The 20,023-nt window shown below is 41.7% G+C and overlaps 1 protein-coding gene across 1 annotated transcript; it reads right to left on the bottom strand.

Annotated features, from left to right (window-relative positions):
• Window positions 1-16,925: 16,925 nt before the first annotated feature.
• On the bottom strand, window positions 16,926-19,795 carry GSX1 (GS homeobox 1). Its single transcript, XM_089685769.1, has 2 exons — window positions 18,948-19,795; window positions 16,926-17,661 (listed from the first exon to the last, which is right to left on the bottom strand). Exons 1-2 carry the CDS (start codon window positions 19,327-19,329, stop codon window positions 17,306-17,308), a joined length of 738 nt encoding a protein of 245 aa, XP_089541895.1. The 5' UTR covers window positions 19,330-19,795; the 3' UTR covers window positions 16,926-17,305.
• Between the last annotated feature and the right edge of the window lie 228 nt (window positions 19,796-20,023).

The following is a 20,023-nucleotide window of genomic DNA, read 5'->3' as shown; positions in this document are numbered from 1 at the left end:
GCCAGTACTAGTGCCGCACTACCTTTTGGTGAGCTGGCAACACCAGTGGTCTAATAAATCCTGGTCGTTCACATACCTCTTAGATTGTAAGCTCCCAGGATCAGGCCCTCCTAACCCTCTTGTATTGAACTGTATTGTTGCTGTATTGTCTCCCGTTATATTGTAAAGTGCTGCTCAAACTGTTGGCACTATATAAATCCTGTACAATAATAATAATAATAATACCAGCACTGCAGTATGACTTGGCAACGTGGTGAGTCCCATAAGTGTCGTACAAGCTGGTGTGGTGGCGAGCACAAGTATTGTTCGGATTTACGAGGGAAAAGATAGTCACGTGGAACCCCCCAGATGCCCATACTACATGGGGAGCAGTGGCAAGATAGTTTGGGACTTGGTGTCATCCTTCTCCATATGGGGTAGTACTTATAGGTGGACAATTTTTATTCAAGCGTGCCACTATTTAGACATTTGTACAATCTTGGAACTGGCTCATGTGGCAAAGTGTGACCGAATGTGTGCCCACCATTAGAAGTTGGTGGATGCAGGGCGGTATATTCCAATGGTGGGCATACCACACACTTTTTCTGGCAGATATTTCTTCTCTTTTTTTCATTCAGTCCACAGGCTGCATAAAAAAAAAAGAACATAGCATATACAGTAATACCTCGGTTTACGAATGCCTCTGTTAACGTAATTTTTGGTCTACGAATGAAAATCCATTGAAAATAATGCCTCGGTTTACAAATTTTTTACTAATTGTTTTCACAATACTAAGTGTATGTCAGTGCTGATTTTTAAATGCAATTGCCATCTTTTTTTTTCTTCAGTATAGCTCAGAACATTAGCTGTCAGTTTTCTGGAGCTAAAGGATACGTTGTATATTTTACGAAACTGAAAGGATACATTGTATCTTTTAAGAAACTGAAAGTAAACATTGGATCTTTTAACTTGGGGAAATAAACTAAAATATACTTTCTCTCTTTCAGCTGGAGAGAGAAAGTAACTGCTGAATTTCTGAACTACTGTATAGTGAAGGAAACAAAATGGTAATTACATTTAAAAACTGGCACCTGACAGCTGAGTGAATTGCCTGCAATTAAATTTTTTTTTTTAATTACCAGCAATTCTTTTACATTCATCTGTCAGTGGGGAACCCCGCTGACAGCTGAAATATTAACACATGGCTGTCACTACTAAAGTACTGCATGAGTTAATAAAATAACTCATGCGGTATTTTAGTAACGTTTACTGTTTTTCTGACCTTCTGAATGGATTAATTGGTTTTCAATGCATTCCTATGGGAAACGGTGTTTCGGTTTACGAATATTTCGCTATATGAAATGTCCTGCAGAATGAATTAAATTCGTAAACCGAGGTACTGGTACATCACTGGACTTTGAATGGTTATACCAGGATGATGCCTACAGTTGCAGGCATCATCCTGGTAGCGTTTTTTTCAGCCAGTGATCGGCTTTCATGTAAAAGCAATCCTAGTGGCTAATTAGCTGCAGGATTGCTTTTACAAGCAGTGGAAGACGATGCCCCCCTCCCCCACTGCCTTCCACGGCCTTCTCGGGCAGTCTCGTGCCATCGGGGCAACCTGAGAATGCAGCCGGTGTTTCTGCCAGCTGACCATAGAGCTGATTGGAGACCAGAATGGTGCCAATCATTTCTATAGCCTAAGAAATCGGAAGCTATGAGCATTTCATTACTTCAGTTTCACAGGATATAAACAGCGCCATTTGTAAATTGGGAAAGCATCTGATCAGACCAATCTTGATTTGATTAGATAATGTAAGGGCAGAGGAGATATCTAGAGTCTGATAGAACCCAGATTTCTCAAAAAAGAATATATGACAATGCCCATTGAAGTTATAGGGGATATTTGCATTCCCTGTGATAGCATTAGAAGTGATAAAAAAAAATGAAGGGACAGTGTAAAAATAATAAAAAAAAATCAAAATAGCTTAAAAAAAAGTACCCTCACCCCCCTGCGCATGACTGCATCTGCGTTTGTGAGCATTGATCCTGTGCCAGTATGGAAACAGCGGTTGCACCATGCATGTGAGGTATCGCCACGAACGTCGAATCAAGGGCAGTAATTTTAACACTAGACATCCTCTGTAAATCTAAAATGGTAGCTTGTAAAGGCTTTTAAAATGTTGCCTATGGATATTAAAAACGTATGCAGTTTGTTGCCATTGCACGGGGCATGCGCAGTTTTAAAGCATGTCATGTTTGGTATCTATTTACTCTGCATACCATCATCTTTTATAGTTTACCAAATAATTTGCCAATATTTAGTGTTTCTGTGCATTAAACGTAAAAAAAAGTGTAATTTTTTTTTTAATTGCATTGAAAAATCGCTGCGCGAGTACTATGTGACATAAAAAATTGCAGCACCCACTATTTTATTCACTAGGGTGTTTGCTTTAAAAAATATATAATGTTTGGGGTTTAAATTAATTTCCTAGCAAAAAATACAGATTTTTTTCATGTGAACAAAAAGTGTCAGAAAAGGCTTGGTCTTCAAGTGGTTAGAAGAGTGAGTGATGTGTGGCATAAACTTCTAATGCTGGGCATAAAATGCCCCCACCCCCCAAAACAACCCCTTTTTGGAAAGTAGACACCCCAAACTATTTGCTGAGAGGCATATTGAATCAATAGAATAATTTATTTTTTTGCCACAAAGTTTGGAAAATGACAAACAAAAAATGTTTTCTTTTTTTTACACAAAGTTGTCACTTATATGATTTACTGCTCACACATGACATGGGTATATGTGGAATTACTCCCCAAAATACATTCTGCTACTTCTCCCGAGTATGGGGGTACCACATATGAGAGACATTTTGGCAGTCTAGCCAAGTACAGGACCCCAAAGTACTGGAGTAAGCACCATCAGGCTTTTAAAGGGCTTTATTTCCTCATTACACTTCCAGACTACCTATCACAGTTTTGGAGGCCCTGAAATGCCAGGATAGCACCAAACCCCCCCAAATGACCACTTTTTGGAAAGTAGACACCCCAAGGAATTTGATAAGAAGCATAGTAAGTATTTTACAGATCTCGTTTGTTGCCACATGTTTTTGGAAAATTGAAGAAAAAAAGCAAAAACATATTTTTTCTTTTCTTTTTTTATATTTCAAAACCTTGTGAGAAAAAATGAGATCTGCAAAATACTCACCATGCCTCTTTTTAAATTCCTTGGGGTGTCTACTTTCCAAAAAGGGGTAATTTGGGGGGGGGGGGGGGGGGGTTGGTGCTATCCTGGCATTTTAGGGCCTCCAAAACTGTGATAGGTAGTGAGGAAGTGAAATGAGGAAGTTGCTCACCTTCAGGCTTTCAAAGTGGTCATTGGATTTCAGGCTCCTGTATGTGGCTAGGCTCCCAAAAAGTCTCACACATGTGGTATCCCCATACTTGGTAGAAGTAGCTGAGTGTATTTTGGGGTGTAATTCCACATATTTCCATGGCTTGTGTGAGAAATATATAATTTAAATGACAACTTTGTGTAAAAAAAAAGTTTTTGTCATTTTCCAGAAACATGTGGAAAAAAAATAAATCTTCCATGGACTCAATATGCCTCTCAACAGATAGCTTAGGGTGTCTACTTTCCGAAAAGGGGTAATTTGGGGGTGTTTGTACTATCCTGGTATTTTAGCACCTCAAGGAATGTGATGGGTAGTCAGAAAGTAAAAGCTGTATAAATTCCATTATCTATACCATAGTTTGTAGATGCTATAACTTTCACACAAAGCAATCAATATACACTTTTTGGGATTTTTTTAACCAAAAACATGTAGCAGAATACATTTTGGCCTAAATTTATGACGAAATTTTAGTTTTTTGATTATTTTTTATGACAGAAATAAGAAAATATTGTTTTTTTCAAAAACAATTTTTTGTTACTCAAAAAGTTTTTTGTTTATATCACCAAAAATAAAAAGCACACAGGTGATAAAATATCACAAAAAGAAAGCTCTATTTGTGTGAAAAAAAGGACATAAATTTAATGTACCGTATTGCATGACCACGCAATTGTCAGTTAAAGTAGTGCAGTGCTGTATAGCAAAAAAATGGCGTAAATTGCAATATCTATACCATAGTTTTAGGATGCTATAACTTTCACACAAAGCAATCAATATACACTTATTGGGATTTTTTTTTCCAAAAACATGTAGCAGAATACATTTTGGCCTAAATTTATAACTAGCTTTAAGTTTACTATATATTTTTTGTAGCTGAAAGTAAAAAATATTGTTTTTCTTCAAAATGTTCTGTCTTTTTTGTTTGTAGCACGAAAAATAAAAAGTTCACAGGTGATCAAATATCACCAAAAGAAAGCTCTATTCGTGTGAAAAAAAGGACGTAAATTTTGTTTGGGTACAGCAGTGCATGACTGCGCAATTATCAGTTTAATTAGTGCAGCGCCGAGTAGCAAAAACAGGCCTGGTAAATCCTCAGAAGGGCAAGTGTTTAATTTGAAACTTGTGCTTGCTTTTTTTTGCACAGATGCTCAATTCTGGGTCAAACTTGAGATAAGCAGAGTAAGAAGGTCAGCAGGGCAGAGCACAGGGAATCCAGGAGGGAAGAGTACAGGGGAGCCAGGAGAGGACAGTATGGGGGGAGCAGGAGGAAACAGCATTGGGAGGCCAGGAGGGAACACTTTAGGGGGGCCAGGAGGGAACAGTATAGGGGAGCCAGTAGAACATGGGGTACAGAAGGAAACACCACTGGAGGGCACAATACTGGGGTCTGTAGTGGTTTTCCCTTTTTGGAGTAACTCAGGAAAGCTTCTGGATCACATCTGACACACTAATCCCCATCATCTCTCTTGTCTTTCCTGAGTGGAGTGATATCACACACAGGCACCTGGGATAGGTAGGAGGAGACAGCTAGATGGGATTGGTACAGAACAGTGATGCAAGTTGTTATCCTCTGCAGTTTTACAGTCAGCCTTGTGAGGATGTGATCTACCCATCTTCTGCTTGTGATGGACAGGCAGATCATGGCAGAACCCCTGAGGACCTCTCATAGAACCCTGGTTAAGAAAAACTGCTCTAGATTTTGGTCTCACCATTTTACTGAGAGGAGGAAAAGAAAAGAAAACTATTTACTGACCAGAATATACAGTAGGTAAACATTATGGTGGGGAACATTAATAGGAAGTTTTAAAGGTGATATAGATAAACTAATTTGTCAAATTTACCCTCTCACCTGTCAATTAAGGCCTGATAGGAGGACAGAAACTATCAACAACTGTATCCCAACAATCACTCAACTGTAGGAGGTACAAGATGAAGCTCACAAGCAAACTAAATTGGAGCCTTTCTCCTGCAGTGTTCCCTAGTGGAAGAAATGCACATTTCTCTTGCCTGAGAACTGCACTGAGAGGTACAGTGTTACTTGAATTGTATTCCAGGATTTGCTTGTGTTCAGATGAGGGAACTTTACATAATGTCTCAGAATCTTTCATTAAGGTCTTCATGTTATATAGTTTAAATACCATGTCATAAATATATTATTTATCAACATAAAGAACATATTTCAAATTTCTCTTTCCTTTTTTATTTTTTTCCAATTTTTCCAGAAAAAAACAAAAATGTATTTTGAAAAAATGGAAATAGTTTTTTTCCAATTTTTCTATTTTTTCCCCCCCAAAAAAATCTCGTCAATACCGGCCCCACAAGCTGCCTGCAATTACCATTATCAGCTCGCCCAAGGGTTACTAAGAGCTCAACTTTTCTAAATTTTTGGGCTGACCTCCGTCCATGAAAACAATGCCTCACCTACCCAAAGGGCTCCACAGTACAGGACTGTCTAGTTAATCATGTTAGTAGGCACATGTGTAATAGCAGGTGCTTTGTGGTTTAGGATGTTCTGGGTATTCCTGTTACACCCTTCAACATAAAATATAGATTAAACTTCAACAGAGGGGGTCAACCTGACAATGAATGCAGGTCTGGAACAACAAAGGGGGGTGATCCATCCAAAAATGATGTTTCAATAATCGATGTCAGGTGAGTTAATTAATGTTAGTATTCCACGGTACTTTGCTGTCTGCAAGCAATGATACCTGTACTGAGTACTGACTCCACCTCCTGAAACTCCTCCTCTCAACACCTCTGTAGTTCAGAAGACAGGCTCTGATAGTGAATACATGTCATTGAATTAAAAAAAAATAAATGTGTGAAGATCTTCACAAGTTAAAAAAGGAGTAATAAAAACCTCCTTTTTTTTACACTTTACATACCAGTAATTTATGAACGAAGACTACAACAGCAGCTTTCATTCACAAATGAATGCAGAGCAGGACTAGGCTCTCTGTATGTAATCAGCGGAGCTCTGCTGTCAGTCTGACACCCATTTGCTGTGCTCTGCTTATCACAAAGCTCCTGTTACAGAACAGGCAATCTTACTGTGTTCTCTACAGGATGGAGCTGTGATATGGAGACAAGAGAGGCTCCCACTCAACTGGGACCTACCTCAGCACAATAGATGAGGTAGGTGTCTCTGATGCTTTCTGTTTCCTCCCAGTCCTGCATTAGTAACTGAGCTACACACTGCAGAAAGTGCTACGGTAAAATTAATGGCTGCAATTGTTTCCAAGCAACAAAACTTTAAGGAGAGCATTTCTGTAGCTTCTACAAAATTGCTTTTACAAAAAATAATTTGGCCCTCACATTAGCGTTACTAAAATTCCAAGCAATTTGTAGTTCAGCTACTGGGCAATTGACTATTTGAAACATTTAGAACTAGATAGAAAATCACCATCTTCAGTAACTACAGTACTTACATTATCCAATAGTGCTGACAATGATCCTGGCACACCAGGCACTTGTAGCAGCTTGGATAACTACTGTAGTCAGCTACAGCAGCCACTCTGTATCCAGATACAAATCACAATTTACCAACATATGTAACTGATACAAATCTTTGCTTAAAGATTGCTCATGTGACATGGCCCACTGACTGATTGAGACATAAAAGTGTCAGTTGGCAGTTTTCATCTGTATACTTCACAGGAATTCATCTGCACAAAAAGAAATATCACTATTATTATTATTATTACATCGAATTTATATAGCACCAAAGGGTTTGCTCAGCGCTGTACAATAGAGGGGGGGGACAATACATGAAACAGTACAGCAACAACAAACAGCCCACGAGGGGTTAGAGGGCCCTACTCTTTCGAGTTTACAATCTAGGAGGGAGGGGGAAGTGGTACAGAGGGAAGTGGTACAGGAGGAAGTGGCTGAGGGGGATGGAGTGGTGGGAGGAATGAAGGGGAGCGGCTGTTATGTGAGGGTGGGGTAGGCTTCCCTGAAGAGGTGGGTTTTGAGGGAGTGCCTGAAGGTGAGGAAGGAAGGTGACAGTCTGATGGATTGGGGTAGTGAGTTCCAGAGGATGGGGGAGGACCTGGAGAAATCTTGCAGTTGTGCGTGGGAGGAGGAGACCAAGGAGCAAGATAGAAGGAGGTCCTGTGAGGAGCGAAGGGTACGGGTAGGGTGGTATTTGGGAATCAGGTTGGTGAGTTAGTTGGGGCAGTGTTGTGAATGGCTTTGTAGGTCAGAGTTAGTAGTTTAAATTTGATGCGTTGGGCAACCGGGAGCAAGTGGAGGGAAAGGCAGAGGGGGGTGGCAGAGGTGGAGCGTTTGGTGAGGTGGATGAGTCTAGCCGCTGAGTTCAGGATGGTCTGAAGCGGGGAGAGCCTACGCTGGGGTAGGCCAGTGAGAAGGGAGTTACAGTAGTCAAGGCGTGAGATAATCAGGGAGTGTACGAGTAGTTTAGTGGTGTCTGGGGTAAGGAAGGTACGTATCTTGACGATGTTGCGAAGGTGGAGCCTGCATGTGTTTGTAAGTGATTTGACATGAGGTTGGAAGGAAAGGTTTTAGTCCAGAATGACACCAAGGACTTTGGCTTGCGGGGCAGGATTGATGGTGGTGTTGTTGGTAGTGATGGATAGGATGGGGAGGGGGGCGTGGGCAGGGGGAAAGACGAGGAGCTCAATTTTGGAGAGGTTAAGCTTGAGGAAATGGAGCGACATCCAGTCTGAGATGTTGTTTAGGAGGTGAGTGATGCGGGCAGAGACTGTGGGGGTGAGGTGAGGGGTGGAGAGGTAAACTTGATTGTCATCAGCGTAGAGGTGATAGTTGAAGCCGTGGGAGTGTATGAGTTTGCCAAGGGAGGAGGTGTAGATGGAGAAGAGAAGGGGTCCAAGGACAGAGCCTTGGGGGACCCCAACAGAGAGGGGGAGGATGGGGGAGGTGGCACCGTTGTAGGAAATGCTGAAGGAGCGTCGGGATAGATAAGAGGAGAACCAGGAGAGAGCGGTGTCTCTGATGCCGAGGGAGAGTAGTTTATTAAGGAGGAGGGGGTGGTCAACTGTGTCGAAGGCAGCGGAGAGGTCCAGGAGAAGGAGGACAGAGTAGTCACCTTTGGCTTTGGCGGTTAGTAGGTCATTAGTGATTTTGAGGAGGGCGGTTTCAGTGGAGTGTAGGGGACAGAAGCCGGACTGTAGTGGATCAAGGAGGTTGTTGTCAGTTAGGTGGGCACTTAGGCGATCGTAGACTATGCGCTCAAGGAGCTTGGAAGTGAGTGGCAACAGGGAGATGGGTCTGAGGTTGTTTTGGTCAGTGGGATCCAGGGAGGGCTTTTTGAGGATGGGGGTGATGTGCGCATGCTTTAGGGGGGAGGGGAATGCACCAGTAGAGAGGGAGAGATTGAAGATGTGGGTGAGGGAGCGGATGAGGAAAGAGGGGGGTGGCCGGAGGAGTTGAGAGGGGATAGGGTCCAGGGGACAGGTAGTGAGGCGGGCTTCTGAGAAGATCCTGGTGACTTCCTCAGTGGTAACAGGACTGAGGGAGTACAGTGCAGGGGGGGTTACGGTAGGCGGGGCCTTGGGTGTGGTGGGGGGAAGTGCGGTTGCGAGGACAGAGGAGGGATGAGGGGGTGATGGGGGGGAGGCTAGTTGGGGAGGTAGATTGCAAGTTGACTATGTCCTTATGGATTGCTTCAATCTTGTTTTGGAAATGAGTGGCAATCTCGTGGGTGGTGAGTGAGGTGCTGAGTGGAGGAGGGGGGGAGAGAGCAGGGAGTTGAAGGTGGAGAAGAGCTGGCGAGGATAGGTGGAGAGGGTGTTGATCAGGTTTACAAAGTAGGCCTGCTTGGCGGCGCAGAGGGAGGAGGTGTAAGAGAGGAAGGCAGATTTGTGGAGGGAGAACGCATGAGGGGACCTGGTTTTGCGCCATAGTCTCTCCAGTGCGCGATTGCGGCATTTGAGGCATTTAGTATGGTCGTTCTGCCATGGTTGAAGTGGTCTAGGTTTGATGTTGCATGTGGCTAGTGGTGCCAGAGAGTCTAGGGCAGCTGACAGTGAGTCGTTGTACATGGTGGTGGCTAGGTCAGGACATGACAGTGGAAGGATGCTGTCGTGTAGGCGGTCGACAGCCATATAAAACCTTCATATGAAAGTGGAACATAAACCACTGATTTCCCAAAATGGTTACATTCAAGACATGCATTGAATGATAGCTGTCACAGGTGCTTGTACTCTCAATAGAACTGTCAAGCCATCAAATGTCTGGGTGTCATAACTGATTACATGTACAATGCCATGACAAATGCAGATCAAACAGAGCCCAAGATGGCAGCTTTCAAGGAAGGTTTAGTTCCACTTTAAATATATTTAGTTCTATTGATTTCCTTAACATAAACCTATGCCTTAATTTTTTTGTAGTAATTCCTTTAATAATTAAAAATATCACAGTATAAAGAGATATGAAACACATTAGGAACTTGTACATCATGCAATTGCATCAGAGCAGGTGTTAGATATGTAAGATCCAAGGTATTTTCAATTGACAATATATAAAACAGCATGTAGTGATTGTAACAGACAGTAGCTTAACCAATTATGGTTGAGACAATAAATGGGCAGGGTAACTGAAAATTGTCAACAGAACAAGAAAAAAGCTAGAATACACAAAACATCCCTCATAATAAGAAATACATGAAGCAGAATAAGACATTGCTTTGTGTGATTAACAGGAAGGGCCATAAAAAGTGAAAATATTAAGCTGACCATACATATACAGTAAGTGGGTGGGGGGAGTAAAGATGGGCAGGGGGGAGAGAGGGGGCAGTGAAGACTAAGGATTGTTCAGGTTGTGTTTAGCACAGTGAGGTAAGCATCAGTATAAATGTTGCCAGGGTCTCCAAGTGGATTGGAAGGTTTCTTCCATTTTGTGCAAGGTTCTCCATGTCCTGTACTTTATTCTCTTTGGCGAACAAGAATGACTTAATTGGCAGGCAAGTTTGCTTCCTACAAAGTGGAATACGCATTGCTGCGTTCATCAATTGAGTGATCAAAGATACCTTTTGTTTGTTGATGGGTCTCTCCAACAGAGGCAACAGGCATGCTGCTGGATTGTTGAGTGAGTCCACCAAAGTTTGTAGTTTGATTAAAAAGGTAGAATTTTCAGGCAATGCCAGAATATATGGAGCATGGTACCCCTCTTCTTTCTGCATCTCCAGAAATCACTAAGGACTTAAGTATAGACATGGGAAAGGGCACTAGAGGCCCTTTACCACTTTGTAAGTATCCTGTAGTCCATCTTCTGTATCCTAGTAGCAATAAAGGACTTTGGGATGAAGTGGAGAATCCACTCTCATTGTTGCGCTGTGAATTAGGTACCCAGGTTGCACTCCCAACTTAAGAGGAATGGTGGGGTGTAGCTGAATTGTGGCCTAACTATGGAAGTGTAGATAGTAGAGAGATAGTTAACTTTATGGCAGATATTCACCAGCTGGGTGAGAAGGCTGGCAATACCCTTTTGTTTGGAGAGCATATGGGGGAAGTGGCAGAGCTGAAGGCCATTCCAGAAATCCAAAGGAGGGTTCATGAGTCAAGAGAAGTTAGTTGGGGAAAGTGCCCCATTTTGTGTAAAAAAAAAGTTGGTCATCTGAAGGCATCTAAGATGTTTGTTGTAAAGACCCGAGGCAATTATGGGGAATCCGTGGTCACCTTGCCATTACCCATAGGGTCCTGGAGCTGAACTCCAGGCAGATGTGAAAGACACAAATTAATGTGGCTCTGTAATAATTAACTCATCACTAAATGTTTTTGTTTTCAATACAAGCAGTTCAAGTACTGAAATTTGACATGGCATTGGCCTCTTACATTCTTTGTACAGCTGAACTCAGACAGGTGGACAGAGAAACTGATCCAGGAGCCAGTCAGGTGCTCTACAGTTCAAATTGTATGCTAAAAGGAGGAAAAAGCAGAGTGACAGGAAGATGAGCTCATCAATATGCTATTCAGTCATATGCTGGGAGTGGGGAGGATACCTATAAGTGAAAGTGAAACTGCAGAAATTAGGTCCTCTGCCCTTCCAGACAGGACTGTTGTGTGACTGGCCTATGTAAATATCAGGCCAACCGTCATTCTAGTGTCCAATAAGATTGCTTCAGTGGTCAGAAACAGAGTTCTCATTGGATAGCAAGATAGCAATCATGTTAGTGAAAGTCATGCCCCAGAATCCAGAAACAAAGTAAAACTAAAAGAAATAGCTCCAAAAGCTGGCATGGTATTTAGAAAAAGAAAAAGCTGCTCTTTATGATAAAGTCTAAAAAAGTAAAAAGGTTTGGTCCCCTTGGAAAGCACATTATTCTCCCTGGAGATGACTCCTTGTGGGCCTTCTAACATTTCTCAAGATAAGATGCGTTGTCCTGGGTGTCGTGGGGTCCTTTCTACTCCCCTTTATCCTGGAATCATCTCACTGTCATCTTCAATATTCCTTTATGCTCACCATTTCTCTTCCAGGAGTCAAGGAATGGCTCCCCAGGAGAGGGCTTTCTCCCTTTTGGGCTCAGACATTTTAGAGGTTTGCTTACCCAGTTACCCCATACCTTATTTGGCAAAATTCAATTTGTTCAAATTGAACATTGGTCAGACCCTATGGACACAGGCGGATGTAAATTCCTGGCGCTCAAGAAATTCAAACCTTGTGTTGACTATCCATGTTTTATTGTAACTGTAAAGCATGTCCTAATTTAGGATCTGATTTTGCGTGTTGCTCAAAGACTTGTATGCCTGGTCTTGGGTGTATTCTGTAAAACAGTTCCAATAAAATTATTGAAACAAAAATAAAACAAAGAAGACCACTGAAAAGGCTATTTGAACAGAAAAGGGAATAGTGAGTACTCTGTGATATCTGCTCTTAGGCAGACTATTTACTGTACTTAAACATGTTTAAAATTCAGTAGGATTCACTATAAGGAGTCAGCTGGGAAGGGTAGTATGAACTGATGCTTTCTGTAATTCCACTTTAACATAAGATACATACATTTTATATTTGCAACTTTTCAGCATGATCTAGAAACGATGTTTCATTGCACCTCAGTCACTTTTTAGCATATCTATACATTTATTTAGCATCCCTCCTCTGGGGCAGCCAGTGCTGTTGCTCCGTGATATAACTGAATTTTAAGCCTTCATGCTTCAGCTTATGTATATCAGCAGTGTATAATGGTGACAATGGCCATCCAGCCCGGTGCAGTGATGAAAGTGGTCTACTACTGGATTAGAGCTACTCTAACCAGTCCTTGAGGACCACTAACAATCCAGGATTTAAGGCTTTACTCAACAATTGTGTTTAAGCAGAGATATATGTAAATCCCAAACCATTAGTACTCCCTGCGGGCTACTCTGAAGGATGCATGTTTACATAATAACTGCCACCAATATATATTTCTAAGCTGTTAACCCTCATACTTCTAGTCTGTATTACTTATTGTCTCCATTTATTACAAAGACTGAATTAGAGGATAGATGATAGATAGATAAATAGATAGATAGATAGATAGATAGATAGATAGATAGATAGATAGATAGATAGATAGATAGATAGATAGATAATACAATTTAATATATATATTTTTTAATTTTTGTAATGTATTGTGTAAAGTGGAAGGACCAAACTGCATTGTGCATTATCCCATGTTTCTAACAAAAATATGTTTTGCAGGCTTAAGATTTGCTGCTGTCATTTTTTATATATCTTTGTCTTATTTGATATTATAGAGTTAGGTATCCATATGTCATGTTAGAGGGATTCATTCAAATAAAAGAGTACCTGGATATGCAGCAGCTTACTCATTACATAAAATAATATTTTATCTGTCAGCATCCAGGTCAATAATATAATGCAATTTAAAAATGTGCCCTCTCTGCAGTCATGTTGAATAATTATCTCTAGTGGCTGGACACACAGCGGAGTAGTTATATCTGGCATCTTCTATGTGTGTTTTTGGTGAAGGTATCAGAAACTTAAAGTGGTATTAAATCTAAAAGAAAACATTTATTATATTGCACCTTACCAGTTTGTATATGTGATGGCTGCATTAATTTTTTTTTTTAGACTTTCTTGCCTTTAATTTCAGATGGTGATCTAGCCAGTAATTCTGTTATTTTTCAAGCTGTTCTGCAGATGTAGCAGTTAGAAGGTTGAGACAAACCATTTACCACTAACAGGGGTCTGTATGATGATAGGCTTTTATTCATAAAAAACCTTTACAACATATTCCAAAAGAAAAAATAAAACTGCTGCTTTAAACTGATTAAACACTGTGAGCTGTATTTTGGCCTCAATTTGTATGTGTATCAAAATCTGCTAGGCCATCTAACACTCCCCTCAACCTAGATAAACAATACTGCTGTCCAAAGGTGCCCCTGTGCTCCTTCATCCAAAGTGGGGGCATTCTAATATAAGAGGTGTGTTACTGGCCAGATCACCAAGTGAAAACAGAGGGGAAAAAAGCATAAAAAGGGAAATCAAATGCAGCCACCACATCTAGGGGCTGGTAATCTGCTTTATATTCAATTTTTGGTTTAATACCACTTTAAATAACAGGGTTCAGAAAACACTGACTATACACCAATGGCAGCATGCTTTTAAAGGATAAAAACAAAAGTACTCTTACAACACTCTACCCTGACACTCCAGGGACATATACTCAGAGTACACCACCCTGTTACTCTAGGGGAGTACTCACACAGCACCTTACCCTGACAGTCTAGGAGAGTACTTATACAGCATTCTATCATGAAAAAGCAGGGAATATGCTTAGAGCACTCTACCCTGTTACTCCAGGAGAGTACACATACAGCATTCTAGCCTGACACTCCAGCACTCTGCCCTGACCCTTCAGTGGCCTATACACAGAGCACTTTACTCTGTTACTCCAGTTTAGAATGCATACAGCACTCTACCCTGACAATCCAGGGGAGTACACAGAGACCTTTATCCTATTACTCCAGTTGAGTACTCACACAGCACTCTGCCCTGACATTCCAGTAAAGTACTCTCACAGAATTCTGCTTTGACACTCCAGAGAGGTACTCTCACAGCACTCTATCCTAACACTCCAGAGAAATACTCTGACAACACTTTACCCTGACACTCCCAGTGATAACCACACTCTACCCTAACACTCCAGGGACATACACCCCAAATACTCAACCCTTGCACTCTAGGTACAAATACCTAGAGCACGCTATCCTGGAACGTCAGAAAATACTCACACAACACTCTATTCTGAATTCAGGGGAGAACTTTGTCAGCACTCATGACATTTCAAGGGAGTAAACCTCAAACACTCTACCCAGACACTCCAGGGGCACAGGGGCGGACTGACAACTCATGGGGCCCCCGGGCAATAGGGGATCATGGGGCCCCTGTGTCCTTGCCCAAACTCAAAAAAGCTTATGAAAAAGGTACCAGGGGCATCTCAAGGGGCCCCCTACTGACCCCGGGCCCTCGGGCAGTGCCTGAGTTTCCAAATGGTCAGTCCGCCCCTGCAGCGGCATATACCCAGAACCCTTTACTCTGAAAATTGAGGGGTACATATCCAGAGTACTCTAACCTGCCACTCCAGGATGGTACTCACACAGTTTCTACCCTAACACTTCAATTAAATACTCTCACAGCAGTCTTCCTTGACACTCCACGGGAGTACTCTCGCAACATTGTACCCTGACACTCCAATGGAGTACATCTCCAGTATTCTAAACCCTCATGCTCCAGCAGCATTCACCCAATGCACTCTACCTTGACATTCCAGGGGTTTTTTCTCAGAGTAGTCAAACATGACACTCCACAGGAGTACTCTCACAGCACTTTAACCTGAAACCCCAGGGACTTATACTTGGAGCAAACCCCCAATGTTCTACTCATGTTCTCTCTGGAAGCACACCAATGCTGTTGTATCTTTGTACTCTAGGAGAAAACGTCTGACAGATTCTACTTTAATATTCTAGAGGGTTACAACTTACATGACAGGACTGCTTTTTGTATTATTGGAAAAGGTATGGGAAGTAAATTTACTGGTCACTAGAGCATACTTCCAAAACTTAGTGAGCCTGAAATGAGTGTGTATGCTCTGCTTCCAAGGAGGACTATATACCCAAATATGTCCTTATACTCTCAGACTTCCCTTTTCTGGTGCTATTAAACACGCTAAAAGGTCCACGGGCTGCAGCCACTGAGCCTTTTACTCCCAATCAGATACAAGGGCTTATACTTGAGGAATAGGTGAAGGCCTCACAGACCCAATAGTTATGGAGACAATGGAATTCCTGTCACCTCTTGACCATAGTACAGATCCCATCAAGCCCCAGTGACATCCCAGTAGCAGTTTAGACAAAGATACTTGTTTCTTGAATGTTTGAAGGTACAAGTCCCTGCATGCTGCATAATTTTTGTTCCTTGGGTCTTTAAACCCCAGGATGTCACACTGGTCTCTATCTTTCATCTGTAGAACTACTAGAACCGGCATGCCTCACAGACATCTCTCATATTTGCAGAGCTACCCCTAGCACATGTCAATGGTGTATATCTTCTCTTTACGAAAACTACAAGCCCAAGCATGCCCCATTGATGTTTTTGCATGTTATATTTCTAATTTATGCATTGTTATAGACTTTTTTAACAGGTTTTTGTTTTCTGTTCCTATTTATAAAACAGCATGCTAAGTGAATGGGCAATGTGGTGGTTATTTCCAAAAGTAAATACAATTTTAGTCTTTACTTGATTATTAGTGGATATAATAAATAAACAAATGCTGGCTGTATCTGTTAATGGAAAACTTTACATTGATTTCTTATGGCAAAATGTGTTGTTATTTTTTTTTACATAACTCTGTTTTTACTAATACCCATACTTTTGCTGAAAAGTTCTGAAAATACTACACAAATCTAAGATCTTGAATGGGGATCTCCCATTACATACTATGTTTTCTTACCTAATTCTAATGTGCAATGGGTGGCATCTGAGGGGTTAAAACACTAAAAAATACTAAAACAATATTTATATTTCCTTTAAATGGCCACCATTTAGAACGTATATTTTACTCCTAATTCTGCTTGACTTACATTACTGATTAATTGAATTAGCCCCAAATTTTACACAATTCTCATTCTCTTATTCCTGCTTAAAGGAATGTGGTTTTCTCTTCATTTATGCACATTGTTATATGGTATTCCCACTAAAGCTTCATGTTTTGCTTTTTATTTACCCTATAAACTGTATCCAATATATTTTTTTCCAGCTCAGAGAGTCACTTTTCTTTTTCTGATACTAATACCTTATAATCAGATTAATTAATAATGTATCATGATTCAAAAGGACCTGTGTATGATAAAATTCTAATATATTTAGGATATTTGATCATTTAGTCAGAATATAGCTGTTAGTAACAGTTGCTTCCTTTGATGTGAATATTACCAATATTTTATATTGCATTAACAGTTCAATGTTTATAGGTTTTTAATCTGAATTTATGTTATTACATCTGGCCATTATGAAACATATAGAGATAAAACTTCCTCTCATTAAATAAGTATAACATTCAACCATTACAACTTTAATAGGACGCAGAATCTATTTTATTTATGAAAAAAAACGATTTTTATTTCTTATACATAAATAAATAAATATATATAATATACAGAAACAATACAGTGAGACATATTTTACAAAAGACAGTTAGGTTTCAGAGCTATTTCCAGAGATTGGGGACCAGTTTGGAGCAGTGTATGGATGGATAGGAATAATTTGCAGGTAAAGGGTCACTTTCTAGACACATACAAGATATCTGCAACCTTAGAAGTCAGGAATCTGGACGAATAGAGAATTACTGCCCGATACCTACATACAAGGACAATCAGGCTGGGTAAGTTCATAGTAGGAGTTCTGTACAGTATATACAAAGTTTCTGGAAAGTCTATGCTTGGATGGTGGGATCATGGGCTCGGGGAAAGGTCTCTGTCCTCCTTTTCTGAAGAAGAAGGAGACATGAGAGAGTCATCATCCTCCTCATCCTCCAGGCACTTTGCGGATGGAAAAGAAGAACATTTGCAGTTGTGAGGACTGCCCCGGTGGGAGCTGCCCTTCCCTTCCTTCTTGTGCTTGACCCTTCTGTTCTGGAACCAGATCTTCACCTGTTTCTCGGACAGGTTGAGGTAGGTGGCTATCTCTATACGCCTGAGCCGGGACAGGTACATATTAGAGGCGAATTCTCTCTCCAGTTCTAGGAGCTGGGTGCTGGTGAAAGCTGTACGCATCCTCTTACTGCTGGGCAACTGGCTGGAAGATGTGTCTGCAAGGGAGAAGAACAACCATTAGTCACAGGAAGAAAAGCTTGGACCAAGCAGGTGACACTTCATCCGGAGGTCAGCACCCTCAATGCTAGCGCTACAGTTATACATGGGCTGTTTAGACATACAGTTGGTTCAAGTTCAAATATGGACTCAATGTCAAGCTGATAGCGCTAAAACTTCATTGCTAAAGTCATATATGGACTGTTTGGACTTACAGCTGGTTATGGATAAGACTGTCAAGCCGCTAGCACTAATACTTCATTGATTAATTCATACATTGGCTTTGTGGACGGCCAACTAGTTATGGCTAAGAATATGGACTCAATGTCAAGCCGATAGCACTAGAACTTCATTGCTAAAGTCATACAGGGGCTGTTTGGACTTACCGCTGGTTATGGCTAAGAATATGTACTCAATGTCAAGCTGCTAGCACTAACCCTTCATTGATTAAGTCATACATGTGCTTTCTGGACGGCCCACTAGTTATGGCTAAGAATATGCACTCAATGTCAAGCTGCTAGTGCTAAAGCTTCTTGGCTAAAGTCATGAATGGCTGTATACTGAATATCAAGCTGCTAGTGATAATATAGCTTCATTTGCTAAAGCTAAGCATGTATACGCAATATCAACTGCTAGATCTAAAGTTTAATTCATAAAGTAATGAAAGGGCTGTTTAGTCATACAGCTGATTATTGTTAAGCATGTATACTCAATGGCAAGCTGCTAGCGCTAAAACTTCATTGTTGAAGTCATTGGACTGCTTAGACACAAATCTACTTTTGGCTAAGTATATATACTTAAAGTCTTGCATTGGCTGTTTACACTCACAACTGATTGTACTAAGCATGTGTACTCAATGTCAAGGTGTTAGCGCTAAAGTCTCATTGCTAAAGGAATGCATGGGCTGTTTAGGCATACAACTGACTATTACTGACTATTATGTGTACTCAATGTCAAGGTGTTAGCGCTAAAGTCTCATTGCTACAGTCATGCATGGGCTGTGTAGGCACACAACTGACTATTGCTAAGCATGTGTACTCAATGTCAAAGTGTTAGCGCTAAAGTTTCCTTGCATGGACTGCTTATGTCGGAGCTACCTAATGTTCATTCAATTCTTCATCAGATTTATTTTTTTGCAAAATGAATACCATAATATAACGTATTTGAAAAAAAAAAACACATTTAATAAAACATACAAGTAAAAGTGCAAACAAATAAAAGTAATGAACTTTTCAACAAGCATCTGCCATAAACACTGTAGCGAGTCCAGCAACAAATGACTTACCGACAGAGATGCAGTGGAACTGTCTGGGATCCGGCATGGGGTATGCCGCCTGGTATATGGCTGGACCATGGCTCAGGTTGAGGGGTGAGGATCCTGAATGTTGCCTGCCAATGCCTGATGGACAATACTGGGAGCTGAAGGAGGAGAACGATGCCTTGAGCAGTGGGATGCCCGGTGGAGGGGCATGGAGCTGGGAGGTTGCCACACACATTGGGCACACACACAGCAGTCCTGATTTTCTGGAGTGGCAGGAGCCAGCAGACAGTCCGTGCAGGGGGTGAGAGGGGTGCACTGCATAGGGGAACAGAGGAGGACTGTTTTCATCCTTCTTCTCATTGGATTCCCTTAGGATGAGGGAGTCTACTAGGAAGGAGCGAGGCATGGGTGCAGGATGCGCAGGCTCTGGAGGAGCAGAGCTGAGTCCTGGGGTGAGAACAGTTCTGAAGGATCAGCGCTGGGTGTACTGCAGAAGAGACACTGGGTGCTGCACCCTATGCTCGGTGTACTGCAGAAGAGATGCTGGGTGCTGCACCCTATGCTCGGTGTACTGCAGAAGAGACGCTGGGTGCTGCACCCTATGCTCGGTGTACTGCAGAAGAGATGCTGGGTGCTGCACCCTATGCTCGGTGTACTGCAGAAGAGATGCTGGGTGCTGCGCCCTAGGCTGGATGTGCTGGAGCAGCAATGCTTCTTCTTTTCAGAGTTCTATGAGCATTGGTTCTAGTTTGCCTGTAGCTAGGACCGGTGCCTTGGCTTGTGTCGAGCCCTGGTATGCTTCTGGTCCCCAGACTGAGCTGTCCTCGAGTTGTCTGTACTAGGAGTGTCTCCAGAGAGCTGAGCACAGGAGGGTGCTGGCCAGCAGTGTGGTGCTGAAACTCCACTCCCTCAACTTATATAGCCTTCTCCTCGCCATGTGATGCGGCCAGCACTCTCAATAGCCTCTTTTTGTGGCTTTTCTCTTGGCATTCCCTCTGCACGCTTCTTCATTATTTCACTTGTTAACTAAATGAACTGCATAATGTACTCTATTCTTGTCAGCCCCACCCAGGCCGTCTCCCACCCTCATCTCCCCTCTC

The sequence above is a fragment of the Staurois parvus genome, unplaced genomic scaffold (assembly GCF_062004578.1).
Source record: "Staurois parvus isolate SC_StPar_1 unplaced genomic scaffold, SC_StPar_1.0 ptg000387l, whole genome shotgun sequence".
Classification (NCBI taxonomy): domain Eukaryota; kingdom Metazoa; phylum Chordata; class Amphibia; order Anura; family Ranidae; genus Staurois; species Staurois parvus.
Note: the sequence above shows the minus strand (reverse complement) of the source record. Positions and strands in the feature narration are given on the sequence as shown.